Source organism: Cyrtonyx montezumae, unplaced genomic scaffold (assembly GCF_038088225.1).
Source record: "Cyrtonyx montezumae isolate F1298 unplaced genomic scaffold, pur_monq_1.0 scaffold_34, whole genome shotgun sequence".
Classification (NCBI taxonomy): domain Eukaryota; kingdom Metazoa; phylum Chordata; class Aves; order Galliformes; family Odontophoridae; genus Cyrtonyx; species Cyrtonyx montezumae.
Genome location: NW_027072039.1, coordinates 5,100,623 through 5,124,927, shown reverse-complemented (window position 1 = coordinate 5,124,927; position 24,305 = coordinate 5,100,623). Strand labels below are relative to the sequence as shown.

The 24,305-nt window shown below is 40.2% G+C and overlaps 1 protein-coding gene across 1 annotated transcript in view; it reads right to left on the bottom strand.

The window, feature by feature from the left end:
• Window positions 1-24,305, bottom strand: part of SVEP1 (sushi, von Willebrand factor type A, EGF and pentraxin domain containing 1) — a 113,547-nt gene that overhangs the window by 61,995 nt on the left and 27,247 nt on the right. The window contains exons 4-7 of the mRNA XM_065745238.1: window positions 10,915-11,073; window positions 10,491-10,670; window positions 6,770-6,949; window positions 2,126-2,323 (exon numbers count right to left, since the gene is read on the bottom strand). Coding sequence (XP_065601310.1) covers window positions 2,126-2,323; window positions 6,770-6,949; window positions 10,491-10,670; window positions 10,915-11,073 — 717 coding nt within the window. The remainder of the gene's footprint in view (window positions 1-2,125; window positions 2,324-6,769; window positions 6,950-10,490; window positions 10,671-10,914; window positions 11,074-24,305) is intronic.

Sequence of the window (24,305 nt, the reverse complement as noted above, 5' to 3'; positions counted from 1 at the left end):
ACTGTGTTTGGCTGTATTTTTGAACATCACTTAGTACAGTGATACTTTGGTTTCTACATGCAACCACAAAACAAAGCATGAGGCAGAATTAATTGTTTTCTCTTATTCTTCACCTATACAGCACACATATCTGCTCATTAAGGAGTGGCTTTTCTATCCTTTCATTGCCCTCACATATGACACATGCAGATGTAAACATCTGTCACCAGTGACTTAAAAAAGATTCTCTGTGACATGACATATGCACTATGAACAAGACAGTAGCCAATCTCAAATGCCCAGGAGCACAATGATTTTAAAGAAGCAGTGACAAGATTTCTTGCACCAGTTATTGGAAATGTACAAACACCTACTGTAAGCTACAGTGTAGGCCTAACAAACTCTTCTTGAGACATATGTGAGAATGCTGCATGGTTTGAAAGTACTAGTGGTACAATATAGGTAACCACCACCACCATTTAAGTATCACAGTTCTCTGACAAAGTACTTATTTGTCTCTCAGGGACAGGACCTCTCAAAACATCTGTGGTTGGGTTATTTTATTGCTGTAGTATCTTTTGATAAATGGCCATAAGACTCATGAGACAAGGACAAAGGCATTCAGCTCTGAACTCATCCATACCCAGGAGGCTTTAAAACAACTTGGGACTGATACCAGTTACAATTTTATTACTACATAGTTCCAGTAAAGACATAAGTCAGGCAATTAAACTCCTGTAATTGAGTGCAAAGCAATAAATACAAGTAGTTTTGTCTTCCTCTGAACTCATTCTGAGGAAAATTTTACTAGAAGTGCACTCTTCATAACTACCAGTTATGAATCACACTTGACCACAGCCCTCAGTCTGGGGCAAATTCCATTTAAAAGTGAAATTTTGTAGAAATAAATAAGTCAGAAAGAAAATGGCTAGTATGAACTGGCCAAATATTTTGGCAGCAAAACAGAGAAAGTACCAAAAATGAAAGCAATTGAGAGGCAAATATTCAGTTTTACTAGAGAAGAATAACATTCAGAGTATCTTGGTTTCTCTTTAGAGTTTTATGCAACAGTAATATCCAAAACCTTGAACCCAAGCCATGCTACTTTATCTTGATCCAAACACTTAGCTTGTAACCCTGTGCTGGGATCCCATCAAATATTAAAAACTGTGGCTTGGCACAAGTTTCAACTAGATTCAGAAAAACAATGTGGTACATCACAGAGTGGGAAATGATATCTTTAAAGGGAAGGGTAAATTCTCCTTGGTCACTGCAGAGAAGAAAGTTTCCATCTCAGTTTCTGTACTGACTTGGCTGTTTTCTGCACTGTTCTTTCATGCAGGGGATGGTATTGTCCTCCATTTAGGGTGAAAGCATTATTTCTAAGAGCACAGTGGTTCATGAAGAGGTGAAGAGCACATTCCCAGGAAAACCTCACTTTCACTTGCATCCTTCTATAACCCAAAACCAAAATTCTTCCAACTCACTGTGCATGTATGTAAGAAAATAAATAACCTTGCATTTCTAGAAGGGGTGGGCAAACATGCCAGAACCCTTCAGCCGTGTTCTGCTCATCTATAAACTGTGCAAAGTGTTGGCCACTTTTGCTTTTGACCCATGTGGCTGTTACTTTTGTGTTCTATAGCTGTGGTCAGTTCATAGCCAACTGAAAAGAACCATACATCTACACCCCGTGTATCACCTGGGGCTGACAGGTCTGCTCAGACTACAGGGCTTGCATAAATCTGTGCCAGACCAGTAGAAGCAGCATTACTTTTAATTGCTGTTTTAATAGGTGTGTGGGTTCCACACTGGTTATCTTTAAGTTAAGAGGTTTCACTCCTACTTTGAAAATTCTAATTAATCTTCACATCAGGCCATTTAGCAGACAGCTTCCCAACAACAGACTTAAGAGACTGCCAGCAATGAATAATTCTAAGATAGCACTCAAGCAACCTCTGAATTCCATGTTTGTATTACATACTACAAGTAAATCTAAGAGCTAAGCTATAATGACCCAGACTATTCTTCTTCCAGACTGCTTGATTAAGATTTCTGCAGAATTCTGTCTTTTTTCATCTGTTTCCTATGTATTTTCCTCAAGTCTTGCACGGGCATGTGGAATTGAATTTGTGCTGATCTCTACCTTTACACAGAGCATCATGGATGTTTGCACTCCATCTCCCAGATGAAATGCACCTTAGTTCTTCTTTAACTCCAGACAGGATGAATCCTCTGGGACAACTCAGTTGGCACACAGTCCCAGAAACAGCTGGCTCCAGCCCACATTTTGGAGGGAGAATTGTTATACCTGCTGGTTTCTGGAAGATGGGGCAATGCATTTCTACAAGAGACCAGTAAGGCACACATTTTAACTGATATACATAAAAATATACATTCAAACAAATCTGCAAATAAAATCATACGGTAGCTAAGAGGAAACATAAAATACACAGACTTCTTAAGACACGGTGAGTGCATAAAAACAACAGAAAATGCTCAAATTTTGTGCTCTAGTGCTGAATGAAACAGCCCCCCAGATATCAGGTCCTGTTAGAGTAGGTCCAGAGAACAGCCACAAAGATGATCAGATCATCTGTCCTCTGAAGACAGGCTGAAAGAGTTGGGGCTGTTGAGCCCAAAGAAGAGAATACTCCAGGGAGATGTCACTGTGGCCTTTCAGTACCTAAAAGGGCCAACAAGAAAGCAGGAGAGGAACTCTTCATCAGGAATTATAGTGACAGGACAAGCAGCAATGGCTTTAAGCTAGAAGAGGGGAGATTTAGTTTAGATATAAGGAAGAAACACTTTATTCAGAGGGTGATGAGGCTGTGGCACTGCTGCCCAGGGAAGCTGTGGATGCCCATCCCTGGAGGTACTCAAGGCCAGGCTGGCTGGGGCCATGGGCAGTATGGGCTACAGGAAGGTGTTCCTGTCCATTGTAGGTGGGTTGGATCTAGATGGTCTTTCAGGTCTTTTCCAGCATAAATCATTCCAAGATTCTGTGCTTCTATGATTTTCATGCCCATGCTTTCTGCTGCAATAGAAGCACCGTGCCATTTTTCCTGTGGCTCTGCCATATTCTACTCTATCCTTTTTACTCTAACTTTCTACCTTCTAGAACTCAAGCTTTCATGAATGCTTCTGAAAGCATTCCATTGCTTTCTGGATCTTCAAAGCTGGACAGAAGTAACAGTCTCACATTTATTGCCTTTTTGTGCAGTTTTTACATTAACACAAGAAATAAGAATGAGAGACAGAAAAGGAAATCCTGCCATGAGCTTACTTGAACTTAGAGACATGGCATATGATTTTGCCTACTGCACCCCAAATTGCATGAAATTAGGCTTGGTCTTAAATGTACCCAGTTGCAAAGACTCCAGGTGACTATAAATGGTGGCTGAACATCCCACTCCCCTCCCCTCCAAAAAAAGTTAGGAAGGCCTAATGATTACTTTAAGGCTTAAAATCAAGGTTTTGAACTATTCTATTACTAGAATTTATTATAAGTTCTGAAGAACATTTGCACTGAAGTGTAAATGTTGCAAAAAACACAGTGTGCAAAACCAGGCTCCATCGTCACAAAAAAATTATTTCCGTTTTTGAGCTGCTGTTTTTACCATCTGAAGCAAATACCTGAAATTTACCTGCTGTAGGGAACCTGCTTTGGCAGGGGACCCCTATGACTCTATGATTCTATGAGATAATGTTAATTCTGTTTCAAACATTCAGCCATGAATGAACAGGGCAAAAAGGTTTATCATGTTAATTCAGTTAGGCAGACTTTCAGTTATTTTTCTTACAACAATTAATGGGCATACACACAGGAAAAGTTATTCATTAACTAAAGCAAATGAGAAGACCTGTAACTCTTTTGCTAGTTATTGAAGAAAGAAGATAAGTCTCTACACAAAGGGAATATACAAAGAACAGCTCACCACAGCTACAGAAGGCAAAGTGCTATTCCTCTCTTAGTAATGGTTTAATGACACTGAAGCAATTCACATTATAACACTACATGTCCCTTTTCTTTCCTCTTCCAAAATATGCAGCAAGTCATTGAAAACTAGTTCTTCTTCAAACAAATTTTAAAGACTCAAAGAATTTTAAGTATTTCCTGCCCTTTAAACTTCCAATACTGAAAATGTGTTTAAAGTCTAAGCAATTAATAACTGCAAAAGGCTGCAGTTTTGGAACAGATATTTCAAGAGGCTGCAGAAATTGCAAATGTTAACACATTCACTTCAAGCAGCTACTACTGGCTATGAAATGTAGATCAACTCCATCAGTAAAAAAAAACCTAACCTTTGGCTGGTCACCACAGGAAGGACAAAGACAAATAGCAGAAAGATCAGAAACAGGGAAAAACAATGTTTGAACGTACAAGCTAAAAACTTTACAACGTATGCTACTTTAAGAGGACAAGTAGAAAAAAGGCTCTGAAAGGTGTAGGCAAGAGAAACAGAAAAATTTCTTTTTTGTCTAAGTGGTAACAATCCTCCTGAAGATGCTTCCAAGTATACCAGCAAGATCACAGCAAAGCAGAACAATGAAGTACCTCTTTCTATCCCTGCTCGGTTAGACAAGTTGACAAAGCTGACCTAGGAAGCCTAGGCTCTGTGAGGAGTAGAGTGATGCAATCTTTTTAGGTCACTTCTAACTTGGGATGTTCCCTGATTTTAAGAGGAGCTTCAACACAGTAACTAAAAAAAAAAAGACCACCAACTAAGTCATGCTTCTTTCCTTCCACCCATTTACACACACACATATCAGGGAAAGAACTGTCTGACTGCTATTAGACTTATGTAGCATGAATTCTTTCAACACTAGATGGCATCAACACTGTGGATGCCATCTGGATTTATACTTTTATTCACAAACGCATGAACAAAGCAAGGAGAAGAGTATCTTGCAAATTTCATTAATTTTAATGTGCTGAATATTAACTCTTAGCCAGTTGGCAAGGAAACACCAGACCATGATTGTGAAAATATATGTTTTTTTAAACTGGACAAGAGTCAAAGATGCTTTTTTAGTAAACAGTTTGGTTTTGATCAGTTTATAATATCATGTAACCTATGCAAAAGTAACTCTCTGCAAACAGCATCTTTCATGAAAAATATCTGAAATAAAACCACAAATAATTGCCAATCTTGAATTAACTTAAACTCTCTTGAAAAAAAGCAGCAGATGACAACAGACTTCACAGAAGTGCCTATAAAGAATTATGTCACAACACAGATTATGTTACTACGCAGTGGCAGTTATGGTTGAACATGGCTGTAGTAGAGTCTTACAAATCTAACTTGTAAATACAGTAAACTTGGCAGTGGTCTCCAATCAAACTGAAAAGCATTCAGAAAAACATCTAGGAGTGTACCTCTGAGAGCCAAGTGAAACTAATCTCACTTCATTTTTCAAACAAGAGACAGAAATCAATAAATTACCAACTACATATGCTTATGAAGGACTTCTGCTATCCTTCATCTAGGAGATGACAAATAATAGTTAGAAATGATGTACAAGAGATGTTTTGGAAGGGAACGTGCAATCTGAATCTTTTCATCATTTGCATCCTCCCCAGAATGAAATGCCACACATCTGCACTAGGCAATAATCTCAGCAAGCTTGATGGCAAAAGCTGTTTCTAGCCCACCCTTTTTCCTCTGGGACAACTAAAACTAACCTCCATACTGGATTTTCAGACTCAGCAAAAATAAACCATTGCCAAGGGTAATCCAGAAATTGAAGTAAAATTGCATGGTGTGAAGAAATCTGATACTGGGTAGAGCTGGATTTTAATAATCAAAATGCTAAGCTAGTAAGGATGAATTCAGCTGATGAATATAGTTAATCTTCCAACTATAATCTTCCAACAGGATTTCGGGGACTCTTCCTTTTGAAGTTAATTGATGCTTTTCCACTGACTTCAGAAGAAAGATTAGGATCTTTTAATGAACTTTCCTCATAAGTTAATACTTAAGGATAATTTTCAAACATATATCTACAGTCACAAAGTTTGTTCTTGTCTCATGCAAACTTCATATTTTTAAGCTTGCAGGTGAAGAGTAAGGCATTACCTTAACTGTGCCCAGGTAATATGTACTCTACCCTAACTTTATTCAGCACCAGATCAGTTTCTGAAGTGCTGGTCTTCTAAGCTTGCAGTACTCTATTTTTTCCTCTTGGGATTTTACATGAATTAGGCATCTGTCAGTAGTCCCAAATGGCTTCTTGTGAAATCTAGAAACCTTTATTTCTATACATAACAGAAAGCGTAGTGGACAGAAATATATGTATACTTCACAATGTCTGCACAGTTGGTGAGACCTCACAATAGAAGTTTTTGCTCCCTAATGTCTCTTACCTTATTTCCTGCCATGAGCTAAGTAAAACTGACAGCAGCCACATCTCTACTTGGCACTTGCAATGCCTGGAAATTACTTCAGTCTTTAGGACAGTAAGCTTTAAGAGGGTAACTGAAGTTTACTACTATAAGCTTACAAGATGCATGTTTCCTACAATATATTAAGGGACAACAAACCATCAGATCCAGCACCTTTGATTACTGAGTGCCTGTGCTGAATTTCAATGTTAATTTGCCCATTTACTCCATTTAAAAACCCTTTTGCTCCTCCCCAGTTTTACGACCAGTATGAAACATTCATAAACTGTTTCTCATTCTTATCTAGGCTTCATCAGTTACTAAAATCGATAGTGTTTCACACACATGACAGCATGGTAGGAAAGGCTGCACTCTGACATGAACAGACTGTGATTAGATACCTACCCACACACTTGGGCTCCTTTGAATCCCACTGTGAGGTTCCCTGGCAGGTCAATTTGGCATTTCCTTGTAGTTCATAGCCTTCATTGCAGGTCACAAAACATTCTGTTTTATAGGAGATATCAGCTGTTGAACAATTAATATGTCCATTCTCAGGAGCCCAGAGCTTGGGACATGTTCGAACTACAAAGGGAAAAAAATATCAGTTCACTCTGCAGCACTGAGAATCTGGGGAGCAACTCTAGCCCATTCAGGTTTTAAGGGACTGCACAGCTACAGGGTTGTATGCTTACTACACCAGTTGAAACAGATTTACAAAACAAGAGCTGGAAGAAGGCTATTTTTTTTTTCAAAGGATTAATGCCTTACCTTTCTTGAAGTCTCAGCACATATGAGGTTATGCACACACTGGCCTGAATTCTGACAGAAGGCTAGCAGTTTCATTGTGCCCAGAAAAGTCACCAGCCTTTGCACACTCAGCACTGTGCAACCTGTGATAGTAAAGTCTGCAAGCCTTCAAGATGGCATGGCTGCATGCAAATGCAATCCTACGGAAAAGTTTGAGTCTTCAGATGTTTCTAATTCCTCAGACACGTCTCTGAGTTTGGGAAATTTCTAACTGGCAGTCTAATATGGGCTGAATGCATGTCAGAGAAAAGGCTAACAGCTTAATATGACAGAAGATTGCATCCTGAGGCTTGGGAACGTGCTCAGGCACTGCTCAGTTGATTGATGCAGGCACAAACAAATGTCAGACTCACACATTAGACTAGTGGACATGCTTCATGGTAAGACAGAGAGAGGAAGATGGAAGACAAGGAATTCATGGTTAAGAGGACCATGAGAAATGAAAAGGGACAACTTAGGCTGTTGCTGAGACAAACTGACCTTCTGGGGTGGGGCTCCCAGTGGGGTAGCCCTGGCTGCTGCTCTGCAGCAGAGCCCTTCTCCTGCCACAGCTCTCAGACAATGCAAGCAGGATCATGCCAAGAAGACTGTGCTTTGCAGGGTTATGTATGCAGAGGAGGATGTGGGGTATGACAAAGAGTCCTCAGACCATTCCATGATTTTGTTACTGAATCATGGTGCTGCAGTTCAACACAATGTAGCACTGCAGATTAATCCCTCAACAGGTCAATGATAATAATATTAATAACAAAATCAGTAGCACTGGTAATGCTTTTATTTATTTCCTTTGTTTCATTATCTTAAGTTTTTCTAATCAAACGTTATCCTTATGCAGTGCCTAGAGCCCTTCTCTTCATTCAGCATCTTACACTTTTCATTTTGTTCCATTGTGACCCTCTCAGCATACATCCTGCCTGGATTTGGGCCCACCCCTGTCAAACACCTAAGCTGTACAGATTTATGTGATGATGACATGCATGCAATGATAGGGTGACAGCAAGCTGAAATCTGTAGATGCCTGCTGGGGTCCTACTGCATCTTTTTCCTCAGTAATTCAACCTTCTCTTCCCTAGGCAGCTACTGATTTTCCAAATCAAATGTATGTGAAAACATGTATGTGGAAAACTTCTCAGTCAAAGCCAGTGGGTACTGGTCAGTATGTTCAGAAGTCTTTAGTGGGAGAAAAGTATACACAAGGGCAGTGTGTGACCACTCAAAAATATAGTTAAGAAGACTACAGCTCTCTAAACTGTTGTTTTCCCAGGACTGTTTCCACAGCTTCTGTTGAGGTGCAGGCAGTGGACAAGTGCTGATGATGAATGACTTCAGAGCAGTGGATGACTTCTCTGTCTTCTTGGAATGCAGATTTTACTAAGAAAATCATCCTTGCTGCTGCTTGGTAGGAGGCAAACCACAAACTCCTCTCCAAAGGCAATTGAAAGTAAGCCAACTTGGCAACTTTCTCTCCTCTTCCCAGTAGTTGTTTGCTGTTTATACAGATGAGACAGGACATGTCTCCAACTAGATACACATGTGGACTGATTAGAGCATGACACTCCCTCAAACTACTAAATAGGCAGATATCCTGAATGCTCTTTCAAGTGATATAATCTGTACAAATGGTTATAGCTACAAACTCCTCAACACTACAAAAAAAAACCACCGTGACATTATGTCTTTTGTTAAATCGATAGGGGCATCTGAGTGCAGCAAAATGTAGGTACCTTGGATATGGAAAAAAGAAAAAAAGGTCACTCAGATGCATCTGACACATCTTTCTATCACCAGTTTCATGTTCAGACTTGGAGAATACTACTCCTCTCACAGACACATGTATAGAGGCACTCACCAGAAAGCGTTCAAGAGAATAGAAAAGGTTTTGAGACTTTCATCTAGTTAGTAATAACTAGAGCTTTTGAGCAACTTTCTGATAAGCTGTATCTTAACTACACTGCAGTGAATAAGAAAGACATTTGATATCTGAATCATACATGCTTTATGTAGAAGAGGTTTTTTCTTCTATTGCTTCCATGGAAGCTCTTCTAGAGGAAGCAAACACTACCAAGCTGTGGTTATTACTGATGGACCTTGAATGAATTATGAGTACTGAGGAGGTAGTCAACAGTATTAATGTTTATAAGAAAGGTGCTCCTCAACACCTTTCCATCACCCACTACATCCAGTCATCTCCTGATAGTCCGTGTAACTGAAATGCTACTGTGTCCTCAGTGTTTCAATGCTCATATTTCTTTGGTATTTCAGTATGGTATTTCATTTTTTTTTTTGGTATTTCATTTTATTTTGGTATTTCATTTTTTCTCTGCAAGAGTGGTCAGGCACTGGGATGGCCTGCCTAGGGAGGTGGGTGAGGCACCATCCGTAGCGCTGTTCAAGAAGCGTTTAGATGAGGTGCTAAGGGATTTGATTTAGTAGTTGGATAGGGATAGTGATAGGAGGATGGTTGGACTAGATGATCCTGTAGGTCCTTTCCAACCTTATGAACCTATGAACCTATGGCCCTGGTGAAAACTGGGAGCTGAATTCATGTTAGGCTGGTCATGGTGTCATGTCTTAAATACAGGCCAATCTTGTCAATTAGGCATTTTTCAGGATCAAGAAATATTTCCATAATGTCAATCAAAACAACAACAGAAGTACATTCTGTGTTTTCTCCTAACACATTTTTCTGGATTAAATACATACTTTGTAGGGCTTTTTTTCATAGGTCATAGTTAATTGCAAAAAACGACTGCATTAACTGCTTTCCAATAGCAGAGCATATTTTAGCTAGCTAACATTTAACATCAAGATTCAAAGCACTGCCAAGGGATTTTCCTTCAATGTCTCTCCCTAATTTATGTGATAAAATACTTCTGGGATTAACAAGACAGCTATAAACTGTGGCTTTGATCTCACTCCCTTTTATACTCTGAGTGAATGGAGACGAGCCGATCCAGTACACATAAAGGTAGGATTTCTTAATGTATTTAATGGGAAGTCTTCAGGACAACAGAGAGGTACAAGAAAGGCAAAGAAAAACCTGTCCAACTCCAAAGGAAACTTACTCAAAATCAAGACACTATCTCTAGGCAGATTTTCTCTCACAAATTCCTAGCTAAAGGAAAATCAAGCAACCACATCCAGCAGAAAGGACGTAGACAGAATGACTGTGGAGGAACTTGGCATTTAGAATGTTCCTTCCCTTAAGAGGTAACAGATGCACATCTGCACAGCCTATTATGTAATGAGCAAGGTAAACCAGTGTTAAGAATAAACTAACCCTGTAGGAAAAGACTTTGCAAGCACATGTCCATACCTCTGCAAGTAGCCTCTGATCCAGACCACAGTCCATTTGGCTGACACAGCCGGATGCTGCTTCCCACCAGATCAAATCCCGCTTTGCATCGGATCCCACAGGCAGCATTGAAGTAATTGTTGCAGACATTCTGGACAAAGTAACCATTTTCAGGGGGCTTCAATTCAGGGCAGTGAATGACTAAATAATTAAACAACCACAACAGAGTTATGACACCAGTTGGAGTGCAAAAGTCTACTGAAGGTAAGCAGTATTTTTTATTTCCAGCTCCACTTGCACCTTGCTAGTTTTGATGCACTGGAATGGTACGTAACATCTTGCATGCAATTTAACTTCTCTTTCACTAAGGTGCTAAGATGAATAATGAGACTGTCTCAGCACTGCGTTGTTTAATTACATTTAATTTCTGGCTCTAAATACTTACCTTCACAAGTTTGCCCTACAGCACGATAACCCTCCTGGCATGCACAGTCCTCAATGGAGGTACTTCCTGGTGGAGAAGTATGATTCTCATCAGGACATGAGATGCAAGTGCTTATTCCACCTGGTGAACTGTCAGGCTTGTATGTTCCTGGTGGACAAGCTGTTGAGGAAAACAAAATAAGGAAAGGGTTTCTGAATATTGCATTTCACAGCTAGCATCACTTTTCAAGAATGCTGCTTAACATTTTTTACGTTCTTCTGTTCTTCATCATACAGCCAGTGTCCTGCCTTAAAGCAAGAATGTTATCTTCTTACAGTACTTGCTGCATATGGTGAACTAAACCCCACTCCTGCAAAGTCTTTCCTGCATCTACTTGAGGACCGCAATGAAGACCAGGAATTCCCTTGTTCAAAAGATACCCAATCCCAGAAGACAAGTCAAATTTTCACTGATAAAAAAACCTTCACTGACCTTCTGAAGACATTATTGATTTACAGCTGTACCAAATTAATTCAGACAAAATTCATTCAGAACCACCATGGAATTTAATGCACACAGATTCTTAGCACCAAGACAGCAAAGAAGCTCACAAAACCTCCTGCCCTTGATTTCACATTATGATTTATAGATGAACTACACACTAAGTTTTCTGTACTGTATGAACCACAAAGAGCAATTAATCAAGCTAACTGCTCACAGCAGCTGTGGCAGTCATTTACACCCCATTTAACATCTGTAACTCTGCATATAGGCATATACAAGTGTTAAAAACACTTCTTACATATCTTCATAGGCAGGGGAATAGGATAGGGAAAAAGTGACCTCTCATCTGCAAACTTCAGAAAGGTTGGATAAGTCTTAGCCTTAAATCTCTCTCTCTCTGCTTTAAATTCTATTATTCAGGAATCTACAATAATTATCCTCATTTATTTCACAAAGCTAATCAGAGAACAGGGGAGATTTATCACCAAGTGCTGATAAAATACTGATTCATCAGACTGTCACTTGAAACAAAATTCGTATCTCTTGTGCTCAAAAATATACTTCCTGATCCAAAGGAGACCAGTTATCCTCAGGGTACTCTACCCCTTGACCTGGAAGTCTGGGATGGGGAGCAGAATAAAACCCCCCATGATTCGGGTGGAGACAGTTAGAGACCTGCTACTCCAGGTCACAAGTCCATGGAGCCAGAGGCGTTCAAGAAAAATGCAGATGTGATGCTAAAGATGGTTTTAGAGCTCTTTCCCAACCTTAATGCCTCTATGATTCTATGAAAGCTAAGCAAGTGTTTTGAGTAAATTATACAGCAGTGGTTTTATTATCTGTACATTCTTCTAATGGCCATACTTTCCTATGAAGACTGAAGTAAGCCAGCCCCTCATTTCCTGCCCTCAGCACAGTCACTTTCTACCATCTGATATAGCTCTACATGGTACAGAGACCTGTATGGGGCAAAGGACAGCTTGGCTTTACTGCTCACAGCTTATTGAGCCCAACCATAAATGCCCTCTGGTTTTCCACCTTGTGCAGTAAGATGAAAACAGCTTCCTGCTTTCTTGGCAACTGAAAAAAACCTTGTATACCCACATAAGCTACCTCATTTTCTCCAGCATTAATATGTAAAAACAATTTTTTATTCAAAGCTCGCTTCCCCTTGAAAACAACATGATGGTGGAAAAAGGCTCAAAACAGGGTGTGAATGAGCCCCAGTAAATCCAGAACTTTCGAGAATAACAAAAAAGCCCAGACGTTTTTTATAGAAATAAGGAAATGATTTTAATGGTATCAGCCTTTAAAGAGGGAGGGTGTTCATGAAATGTGCACATTTACATGTATGACCTTCTCAATAAATGATCTAAATATTACCTATGCAGGAATCACATTGTTATTTCTCAAGAATAAAGGTAAGGAGTAGAAAAGTGCCTTTTGTTTGATGTGAATACCGAGTTATCCCAAGGGATTAGGGTTTGTTTGTTTGTTTGTTTGTTTACCAGGAATAAAAGTATATCTGGTGGCAGTGATTACTGTGGTAACTCAAATCAGCACAGGTCCTGAAGTTTCCAAGTATACAAAGACAGCTCACAATGAAGTTACCATCAGCAGAACCTGCTTCCATACAACAGTGGATATTCACCACTGATACTCATTACTAGTGTCCATGGTAATGGCAATGCATTAATCTTCTAATAGGAAGCAAGAGTGAAATAACACATGCTTGCTTTAGCATGCCTCCTGTATTATCCTCCTCAGTTAAGATCTCCTGGGGTATGCAACTAACTGAAAAGAAAAAAAGAAAACAACAGTCCAGCATGCTCCTTCTGACTTTGAATACTACAGGGCATGACGCCTTCCCAAGCTAACAATGGAACATACTTTCTTCTTTATCTAACAAGAAAAATATCAAGTTGCATGTAGAAGAGAATTGGCAGAAAGCAAATATGGCACAGGGTAGGGATAAAAACACCTCAGTCAATGCATATTCACAGACAGCATAAATATAAGTGAAAACACTGCCTGAAGCTGAAATGTGGATGTGGAAAGTCTACCAAAAAACAAAACATCAACAAGAACAACAACAACAAAAGACAGAAGGAAGAATTTCAAATTAACAAATTCTGCTCTGCCTGCACACAGATGACCAGCTTGATATTTTAACCCTCTGGCAAGAATTTAGCACTGTAAAAACAACAACATGAAGTAAGTTTCAGGGATTCACTGATCACTTAAATCACATTATCCTGTTTGGCTTTAAACTGCAAATAGTAATAAAGCAACAAACTTAAGCCAACTGGTATTGAATGGCAAAAAGACTACAGATGGGACCGAAGGAGGTCTATTTTTCCCCTGAATGTATTAGCACAAACTTTAAAGGCAAATAATTCTACCTAAAAATGTAAATCTTTTAAAATCCTAGGAGTGCAGGCAAGCTCAATTTCTTCTCTAATTACAGTAGTATGTCTAAGTCGCTGAAATGGAATTATTCTTGATTTATCCCAGTGTGAGAGAGAGGAGAGATGAACTCTATGTATTTCAAAGATTAATTTGAGGGATTTCCTATTTCTTTCAGTTCCTAATTTCTCCCACTAACTACATTTAGTCAGTAATCTCTAGCATGAGCTGTTCTTTCCACAGCTGATGCTAATGAAGGTTATGATTAAAGGTTTATCTCCTGAGGATATGGCAGGAATCAGTTAGACAATAACTGAAGCTCCCTCCTGCATCAACCTGAGCTCCATTTGTACACTGCTATGGTGCTGACTGTAGTCTGTAGTTCTCATTTTCCCCTGTACGTGTAAAGCTTAAATGAAATACTTTGATGCAAATCACAAATGTAGAAATAGCTTTAACTAAATCTTCAAACTTCCTAAATGAAAAAAGCCTAGTTCTCCACTGAATTAAATTGGTTTTATACCACTGCAATTATTTTTATGACACTGATTATATGGATATGCCTTCAGCATAATGAAATGGCAAATCTGCCCCAGAGTCAGATTATTCTGTGAGCAGCAATTATGGTTTTGGTTTGCCACCATCTATTAAAAATGATAAAATCACAGGTCACAGAATCTCTCAACAATGACCACTGGATGTTTGTATTTGTTTCCTTTCCTGTTGCCTCAGGCTTTTTTTATTTAGATTTTTGTAGATCTTTTGTCAGGTCATGTAGATCTTTGACCTGACAAACAAGGTCTTGCATTTTTATTCATTCACTGCGAGTTATAGCAACTATCCAGTACATGCCTAGAATTACTTCAAATTATAGTCCACAACATCAGGAGAAGCAAGAACTCAATTTAACTCACATTTATGACTTTAGAGGAGAAGAACTACAGCTTGAAGTTGTTGGTTATATCTTACTCCTTTAGTGAATTTAAGATTCTTGTGCCTTGGCAACATCAAAATAAATATGAAAATTAGAAAAGATATATCCCTGAATTTCATGTATGTGAAACAAGAGCTTGTGGTGATATTTGCCATTATTCATGCTGGGCACCATAAATGAGCCTCACTATTCAGCTTTGTTATTTTACTAACCAGAAGTCTCAACTTTCACAAGGGAGCTAGTATAAAGAATTTGAAGAAGTATATTATCATGAGTTGAATCTTTCAACGCTGATATCTTCATCATCCCATCATGACAAAGTGTTGTGTAGTCAGATTTGCCTGGGGTCCAGGCACACCTTCCTTTAGAAGAAGCAATGGGAATGAAGGGCCATATGTCCTATGACAATGGCTTGCAAAATAAAGTATGCACAAAGTGGCTGTTTTGGGCTGCAATTCAACCTTCACAAAGGGAATACAAAATCCCCATTTCACACCAGAGACTACACAGAATCAGAGAATGGTTTGGGCTGGAAGAGATTTCAGGGATTAGAGAATCGCAGAGTTGTAGGGGTTCGAAGGGACCCTTTCTAAGAAGTTGATTTCCTTCCTGCTCACAATCGTCTTTTAAATACTGAAATGACATAATGAGGAATCCCCACAGACTTCTGTTGTCCAAATGGAACAAGCCCACCTCCTTCAGCCTGTCTACACAGGAGAGGTGCTACAGCCCTTTCACCACCTTCCTGACCCTCCTCTTGACCCTCCCCAAAAGCTCCACATCTTTCCTGTGTTAGCAGCCCCAGACCTGAATGCAGTACTGCAGTTGGGCCTCACAAGGGCAGAGGAGATGGAGACAATCACGTCCCTCGCCCTGCTGGCCACACGTTTTGATGCAGCCCAGGATACCAGTGGCCTCACGGGCTCTAAGTGCATGCTGCCGGTTCGTGTTCACTTTTTCATCTGCCAGGACCCACCCCTAAGTCCTTCTTGGCAGGGCCACTCTCAAGGAGTTCTCCCAGTTCCAAGTGTGAAGCTTTGCACTCTACTTCGTTAAACCTCCTAAGATTCACAAGGGCCCACCTTTCAATTTTACCAAGTCTCTCTGTATGGCACCCCTTCCTTCTGCCAAATCAACTGCCCCAGTCAGCTTGGTGACACTTTCTGATGCTTTCCCACTTGCTGCTGCAGCAGATCAATAGTGGCTCTGCCTCACTGTACACACATGCAGAAAACAGACTACAACACACACTGAAATATACCTCCCAGAACCTACTCATGAAGATCTTTAAACTTGCTTCTTAAAGACTTGTAGCTTTTGTTGTCACATTTAAGTTATGTGGGAAGGTTGTTCTTAAAAAAAAAAAAACATTTCTTCTACAGCAGTATATGGCAGATATGTCAGAACAGGCACTTCGTGTCCATGAACTGCATTTGGAAAGCCCAAGAGAATAAAGAGGAAATCTTTGGCAGATACTCTAATCCTCTTTTCTGTAGTGTGCAACATGTATGGTGTCATAAAAAACACGAGCCAGGAGCATGCTAGGATTACAAGAAATATGTGAGGAAGTGGCTTTAGTTAAACACTTGACATGTATGTCTTGTAGAAAGACTGCAAAACAAAAACCTTGTGCTTACCTTTAAGTGTATGGATCAGAGAAGGATTTTTAATAAGTCCCAGCATGTTCTCCAACTCTAATACCTCCTGGCATATGCTCTGCATTAATTTTAGACAGCACTGAACCTGCTCATCCATCTGCTCTTTGTCAAGGGTTTCTTAAGTAACCCTTCTCATAACCATGGGATCAGCACTTTAACAAGCTAGATATCTTCTCTGTTATTATTTGATGTATTTTGCTCCTTCTCTATTCAAATTTCTCTGTTACGAATTTCCTTTCACTGAGGGAGTGGGTTGAATCAAGTCCTAAGTTCAGCTACTTTTACATATCAGAAACAGGGGAAAAACATATGGACTCAAACCTTTTCACTGAGCTTAAAGACATCAAAAGTTCAATACTGCGCTCCCAAGTAGGCTTCAGCAATAAGAACAAAAATTTGGGATAATCTAGCTTTAGATCTCAGCAGAAGTAACCTGTACACAATAAAAATAAGCATCTTGGACACACTCCCACAGAGCAAAAGAATGGGAAACCTACCTGAAAGGAAATGCAGTCCCTTGAGTAAGATTCACATCTCAGTATCCTGAGCTTAAGTGGCGCGGAGAACAACCTCCTTGCTGAAGAATAAAAGCTCAAAAGCTACATCATCTCTTGCAGTAATGCCTGCAAGGATCTCCCACAGGGAGGTCTGGCCCTGGGCCACAACTTTGTTGAGCATCCCTGAGTAGGACTGGGGCCAGAGTGTGCAGGAGTCACCAGCATTTGGCACTATCTGAACCAAGGCAGCTCTGACTTAGCAGACATGGAAGACAGCATTTAGTGAAGGCCCAGAACACTGCTACTACTGAAGCAAAGCTGTGATCACACAGATAAGGTAGAGCCAGTGGTGAAACACTGAACTTTGCTGGTTAACTACACTCAGAAATGACATTTGTGTAATAAAACAAAAAAAGCTTTTTTGGATGAGGTCTCAGTAGCATTTCAGACAGTACTTATAGGTTTGCCACTTGCACAGACGTCAAAATAGTCATGGTGAAGCTTCTGAAGGACACACAAAAACCAAATACAAACATGACTACTAATTATGAGTATCAGGCCATGCCAGTGCTTTTGACTTTTAGAGCTTGGACAATCATTTACATCCTCACACCCTCACACACTTCCAACATACATCATGTTAAAATTGTACAGTCAACCCCAAAAGTACTAAAAGGTCTAACTGAGAAGTTATATTTGATTGCATAAAGTTTACCATGCAAGTGAGGATTATTTATGAAATAAGTTATGTGCAAATGAAGTCTCTGTGTCCAGAACTCTGCACACAGTCAGACTTAAAAGGAGAGGTACAGGCAGTTCTGAAAATGGTTTGCTCAGAACAGAACAGAACTACTATATAGCAGGCTTCTCTGGATAGTCTTCATATAATCACAGACACACATTCCTCAGTAGCCTTTATCACAGCTGATGTGTGAGCACATGCTACTGTAAATACTCCTGTTCCAAGTGCCCTGGATCTCTGAATAGCTTCCTACTACTTCAACGAATAAACACTGAAAAGGAACATCACCATCCTGTCTTCGATGCATTTTTTTTGCCATTTGAATGTACATGCTAAGATGATGCATTTTTGCTTTTACAAATCTGTAAAAAAAATACAAACAGGCTGAAATAAACCAAATTCCATTAGAGAAAACAAACAAACAAACTTCATTTAGTTTGTGCTTTGCACAGATGACCAAATAACTGATTCTGAAATGTAGTAAATGCTCTGAAGGCAGTGGAAGCTCAGTTTTCCCCAGGCTTGGATATAACCATTATAAATGTATCCAACAACTCTCCCTTTTGCTTTTGTTGACAGAGAGGGGTTTGGGGCCAGGAAGGAAAAAAAGGACAGCCAAGAAACATTTGCAGAGTGGGATTCAAATCAGATGTGGGGAGAAAACTCTCTCCATCCTCTGTTAATTTACCCAGGTTTCAGAGTACTGGTATGTTTCTATAGAGAAGAAATCTTCAGTGGTTAAAAGATCCATTCTCTGTCGTGCTCATCCGCTCAGAAACTATAGATTTGTGTTTAGACTTGGGACTTAAGAGTGTAACCAAAAAATAATTCTCTGTTCAAACTGGATGAACACACTGACTTTCTCAAGAGCAGCAAGCTGTATAAGGGGTCCTGGAGGTGTTGGAGACACCACATCCAGAGGTTTCTTCCTCGTTCAGGCAAAAACTGTGGATTTAATCTGGCAAAACATTAACAGGATCTGGTAGAGTCCTGACTTGTTTTACTAGTCCAATCTGAAATGTTCCACATCTGCTGCTGCCTCCAGCACCTGCTTCCAGTGGTTGCTGCAGCATAAGATTATGAAGAAAAAAATACACACCTATTTCTGTCTCCTTTCCTTGTGGCTTGGCACAGCCCCAGTTGCTGAATCACAGAGGGGGAATGAATCAAGTAAAAGCTATTATAAACAGGAAAGTGAAGCCATTTCTGCCAGACCTTCAATAAACTGTCACTACCGCATGAGGTGCCAAATTTGGCCTGTTTTCCACATCTCTTTATTTTTATCATTTAAATATACTTTTCAACAACAGTGATTATACTCCTATTAAGTAACGATTCTGAGCACTGAATATCCAGCACATGAGTGTGCAGATGGAGAACATATGTCTCTAATTCCATGTTTATTTACTTAGCAGCCTAGGGTGAGAGTCAGACAGTTTCTGGTTAACTTAAGAGAGCTGAAGCACATGCAATGGCTCAGGCCAATAGTCAGACAATAAAAAGTGGTGTTTTTGCCAATTATTTTTTCACATATTGTGAAACTACCCGAGCTACCCCTGTGTAGAGTTCAGTAAACTGCTGTAATCTTGATGTCAGAGCTTTTACTAAATTCCTGGAATCATTATGGATACCCATGATTTACTGTGAAAAATACCATAAATCCCATTGTCCGTTCCTCACACAAAATTCTTAGGAAAACTGACAGGACCCCCTGCATTCTTTTAAAATTATCTGAAATATGTAGATCAAATAAGAGTTTTGTTTGTGGAATGTGAGAGTGCTGGGGGAACAACCAGATCAGTCTGGTCAGTATTAGCTGCTGCATGCTCAGAAAGTATTCAGAGATGGCTTCTTATTCTCTTTCCCCCCGTTTTACATGTTCCTCTCCCTTCTTATTTCTTTGTAAGACAGAAACTAAGTTCTTCCTTAAGGATGTATATGACTCTTGACGAAGCAGTCAGGAAATCTGAGGGTTTCCTCAGATTTGAACTGAAGAAACGTGTTTTAAGTACTTAGTCCTGTGTCCTGACAACTTTAACACCACAAGAGCTGTTGTAAAAAAAACAAACTTGCTGCACTATGTCGCACAGAACTCCATCTCACAAAGCTTTGTTGAGAAAACACTTCTGAACACTTCTGAACCTTGGCGTATCTGACCCTGGCTGCTGCTAGAAAAGGAGCTGGGAGCAGTCAGATTCTTTCAGGAACTTCCTCATGCTCAGTCTCTCTGTACATGAAAGTGAAATGGAGCTCTGTGGCATACTTTTTCATTTTCTTCTCAGTTTCAAGGGTGTCTTTACTACCTTGAAGATGCAGAATCACTTCCTCGCTTTCTGAAGGACCACAAGGTCATTTGAATGTTTGAGGAATAAAATGATCTGTTCCGCACTTCCACCACCTTTCTGTGCAGTTCCAGTGCTGTCACCCTCACTGTGAAGAAGTTTCCACACACATTGTGCAGAACTTCCTATGCTTCAGTTTGTGGCCATTTCCCCTCACCCTATCATCACACACTGCTGAGAAGAGTCTGGCTTCATCCCTCTGCCTCTCACTCCTTAGATATTGTAGATGCGGATCAGATCCCCTCTGAGTCTTCTTTTCTCAAGGCTGAACAGCCCCATTTCTCTCAGCCTCTCCTCATAAGAGAGGTGTTCCATACCCTTTTTTATCTTTGTGACCCTCCGCTCAACTCTTTCCAGCAAATCCCCGTCTTTTTTGTACAAGGGAGCCCAGAACTGGACACAGTACTCCAGGTGAGGCCTCACCAGGGCAGAGTAGAGGGGGAAGATCACCTCCCTTGACCTGCTGGCCACGCTCTTTTTAATGAACACCAAGATGCCATTGGTCTTCTTGGCCACCAGGGCACACTGCTGGCTCACAAACAGCCTGTCATCCACCAGGACACCCAGGTTCCAGACTGCAGAGCTCCACTCCAGCAGGTCTCATTCTAATACACACCCTTTACTGACCTTTATTCATCCACAAACAAGGCTATCTATACCTGCAGAGATGGAGAAGGAGAATGAAAATGTTCCTAACAGCAATCTGACGAAAAGAAAATGGGTAAGAATGATAAACTGCTGCTTACAGGAACTAATAAGACTTGGAATTATTAAACCACTGATAGCAAAATAAAAAATCTATTTCTAAACAGCACTTTGTTCTAATTAGGTAAGTTCACAAAACAATTTATACTTTCTGCAAATACCTCACTGTTTATTGTTTTTTTTTTGTGTGAATTTGAGACCAGTGTTCTGCATTAACTTCTTGCACTTTTGCAGAACATAAACAGTTGACAGATGCAAGCAACAGATGACAAACTACCTCTTCGGCTGAGGAATGCATGAGGCACTGCAATTATTATTTCACTGTCAGAATACTCCCCAGTGTGACCCTAAAAGCAATGAGAATAAATCAAGTGAGGGTGAATAACACCTTCCATCCAGCCCTGTGAAGTACTGCAGTCGCGTACTGTGGACTTACTACCTCTAGCACTAGGCTGTGTTTCAGTCTCAGGGCCAAATACCAGACACATAACTGCTGTCATCCATTTTGCACATCCCGAAGGACAGGTAGTAAGTGGGGGGACAAGAAGAGGTCCCCCACATTCTCAGGGTGCTAGATGCCTTCTTGCCATGACAGGGAACACTCAAGGCTGCTGTTGAAATACTGCTTGTGCTGGTGGAGAGTGAAAACAGCAGCCAATCTGTGAGTTTAGATGAGCACAAGACCTGATTTTTAGGTTAGAACTGGGGGCCACACAAACTGTTCCTGGGACCACAGAATACCCACTACTGCTTCTAGGCAAATGCAAGTGGTACCTAGGCTTAGGCAACCATTACTGCAGATGAGAATGGAAAAGAGCATCACTGCCACATACTGGAATAGACAGAAATTAAGGTAATCCTCAGCTACATAAAGTACCTCACCATCTGAGGCTGATATGCCCTCACCCAGTCAGATTACTTGTGGTCACATTACTTCATTCTCATGGGTTTGAACTGTGGGCTCTGGGAGGGCTACTCTCCTCAGAAAGCTTTACGTGAACAGGAACATGGCTGCTCCTATTGCTGAAATCCAGAGACTAATGAAAGCCAGACGTCCCTGCCCTTGTGTACTCCTGTGCCATGATATAGCCACTGGACAACTGGAAAAGTAGGGATACTCACAGAACCACTTTGTTTTTAAAATGCTCTTGAATTTTGCAAGGCTGTGTATCTTGAATTCCTATTCAGCAATAACAGAGAGTATAACTGTACAGAGTGTTTTATTTCTCTACAACTCACAACAACATAAAAGCTGAAGAATAGGATTGCATAACTAGTTCCTCACTGCACTGAGCAACAGCTTAGATTCTGAAAAGAAGGAAACAAGATATTTGCAGTCCAGAAGACAAAATTCTTAACTGAACTGAGAAGAGAAATAGGAAAAAAGGGACAGAGCATTTTTAGACATGCAAGTCAATAACTCCATGATGAATTAATGGAAGCCCAAAAGAAACACCCACTCAACTGTATGCAGCAATTCTGATAAATAACGTTTACCAAATGCTCCTTAGGTTCTGCACTGACATCAAGACATCTCAGAACAAGGCTACCCAGCCTTCCACTCTTCTTCTAGATCTGTGAATTGAGCTGCTCAGAAAAGAAACTCCTGTAGCACTTGATATTCTTATAGGCAAACCCCTCTCCCATGTCCTCTGACTTGAGGACTAAGACACCACTGTGTCACAGAGGCCAGAGAGATGCAGAAGATTTAAACTAGTTGTCTGCTGCATATTAAGGAACTAGAGATCCTCTACAGTAACACATTCCGGGTTTCTCTTCTATGGCTTTATAAAATTACTGCAGCAGATTTTAACAGGCTGAAGTTCCCAGGCCTATGTATGCTTCAGAGGATGCTTTGCAGCCAGCAGAAGGGCAAAATGTGAAATGTGGGACAGGTAGAGAAAACATAGGAAGAGGCCAGCACCTTCCTCCAAAGCTCCCAGGGTTTTTATGCAGACATTAAATTCAGAATATAAATATATTCCTTTAAATTAATGGAAGTTAGGAGCCCACGTAGATCTAGGTGTTTTTATTTTCCACTAGAATACTGATGTTTCCTGTCTCTCCCTAGATGGAGTTTTTAATACCTGTGTGCATTTCCAGGCAAGACTATTTCTGTGGGAGGCAGAATGTAGCAAGCACTTTTCTGTCATAAACCCATAAAAAACAAAGCTGAAGGGAAATCTGAATTCATGAACAGGAGTGTTATGCTATGTACTATTCTGTTCAGCACTATCCAGCAGACAGACTGGAACAAATAGCAAACTCTGTGAAAAAAAAGAACATGAAGAATTAATAGCCACAATGTAGGAAAAATATTGCACTTTATCTGCTGGCATTCTTAGAGAAACAAACCACACATCACAAGGAGATGGAAGCTCTGTATGGATGTTTACGATGGCATTTGTAAGGGAACACCCTTTTGCTTGAACTTTATGGGCTTGAGATTCACTTATTTTTTAGCTTTCCTCAGAGTGTTTCTTTTGCTGTCAAAGAATAAAAAAAGAAAACAACAGAACAATAAAACTAGCAGATTTGCCTCATAACCAGGAGAAGGAGCCAGATCTTAGATGTCACAGAAGCATCCAGCTTTGCATAAAATCAGTACAGCTGCACACACCTACACAGATGGAGGTTTTGCCATTAATAATGTAAGACTCCAATGTAGTACTTAATTATGTTGTTTACTCTTTCAAACCCATCAGTTTCACACTGTAACTAAACCAACTAAACCACAAGACTATTAGATGATATAGTTAACTACGTTTCATCAGCTTCTGTAAAATTAATCCTTCTCAGCTTCTCACCATTAAAAGATCCATTAATTCTTCTCATTCTATGCAAATAACAGAGGAAAATACTTCTTAGATTGAAAACAAAACCAAAAACAAACAAACAAAAAAAGCAGATGGGGTAGATAAAAATGAACTGCTTATACTACCTTCAGATGTCAGACCAACTAAAACAGCTGCACTAGAAGCATGAGTTGCTGGCCTGGCTTTGTTTTGCATGGTAACAAATGAACCCCTAGGGTTTTGGCCTGAAGAGGCTCCCATTTTTGTGGTCTGTTTTCAGAAAAACCCCAACAAAACCAGGAGAAATCAACTTCCTGTTTGATAAAACTGATCTGTGCTACTGCTTCCTCCCCCAAAGATGCCACCACACTATTCCATACAGTCTGCAGTGCTTCTGGGTGAGAAGGTTGGACCATCTGCAGTACATTTTAGGGTGACAGAAGAAAGCAAGGCTGCCTGTTTTCATCTTGATCACCTGTCTTCTAACTGTTCCCATCCATTCTGACTGCTGAGTATCTGACAGATGAATCCTATAATGTGTCTGCAGTCTACCTGCCCTAACCCTGCTCCATATCAAGTGGGTTTTAGCCCCCTTTTCATCATGGTTGTTTTTGCAGCACACTCTCCTCGCTCCTCACTGCCTCTTTTGGAATGTGATGTACTTCTGGATTTCCTCTCTTACAGGGGTGGTAGTCAAACAGAGAAAAGGCAGTAGGAGGAATGTCTGTATCACCTTTAGACTGACGAATGAACCATGTACAATTCACCCAACTTCTGATGGAGAGACACAGTGACTGCCTGATTTTGTTATGCTACAGTCTGGTTAAGT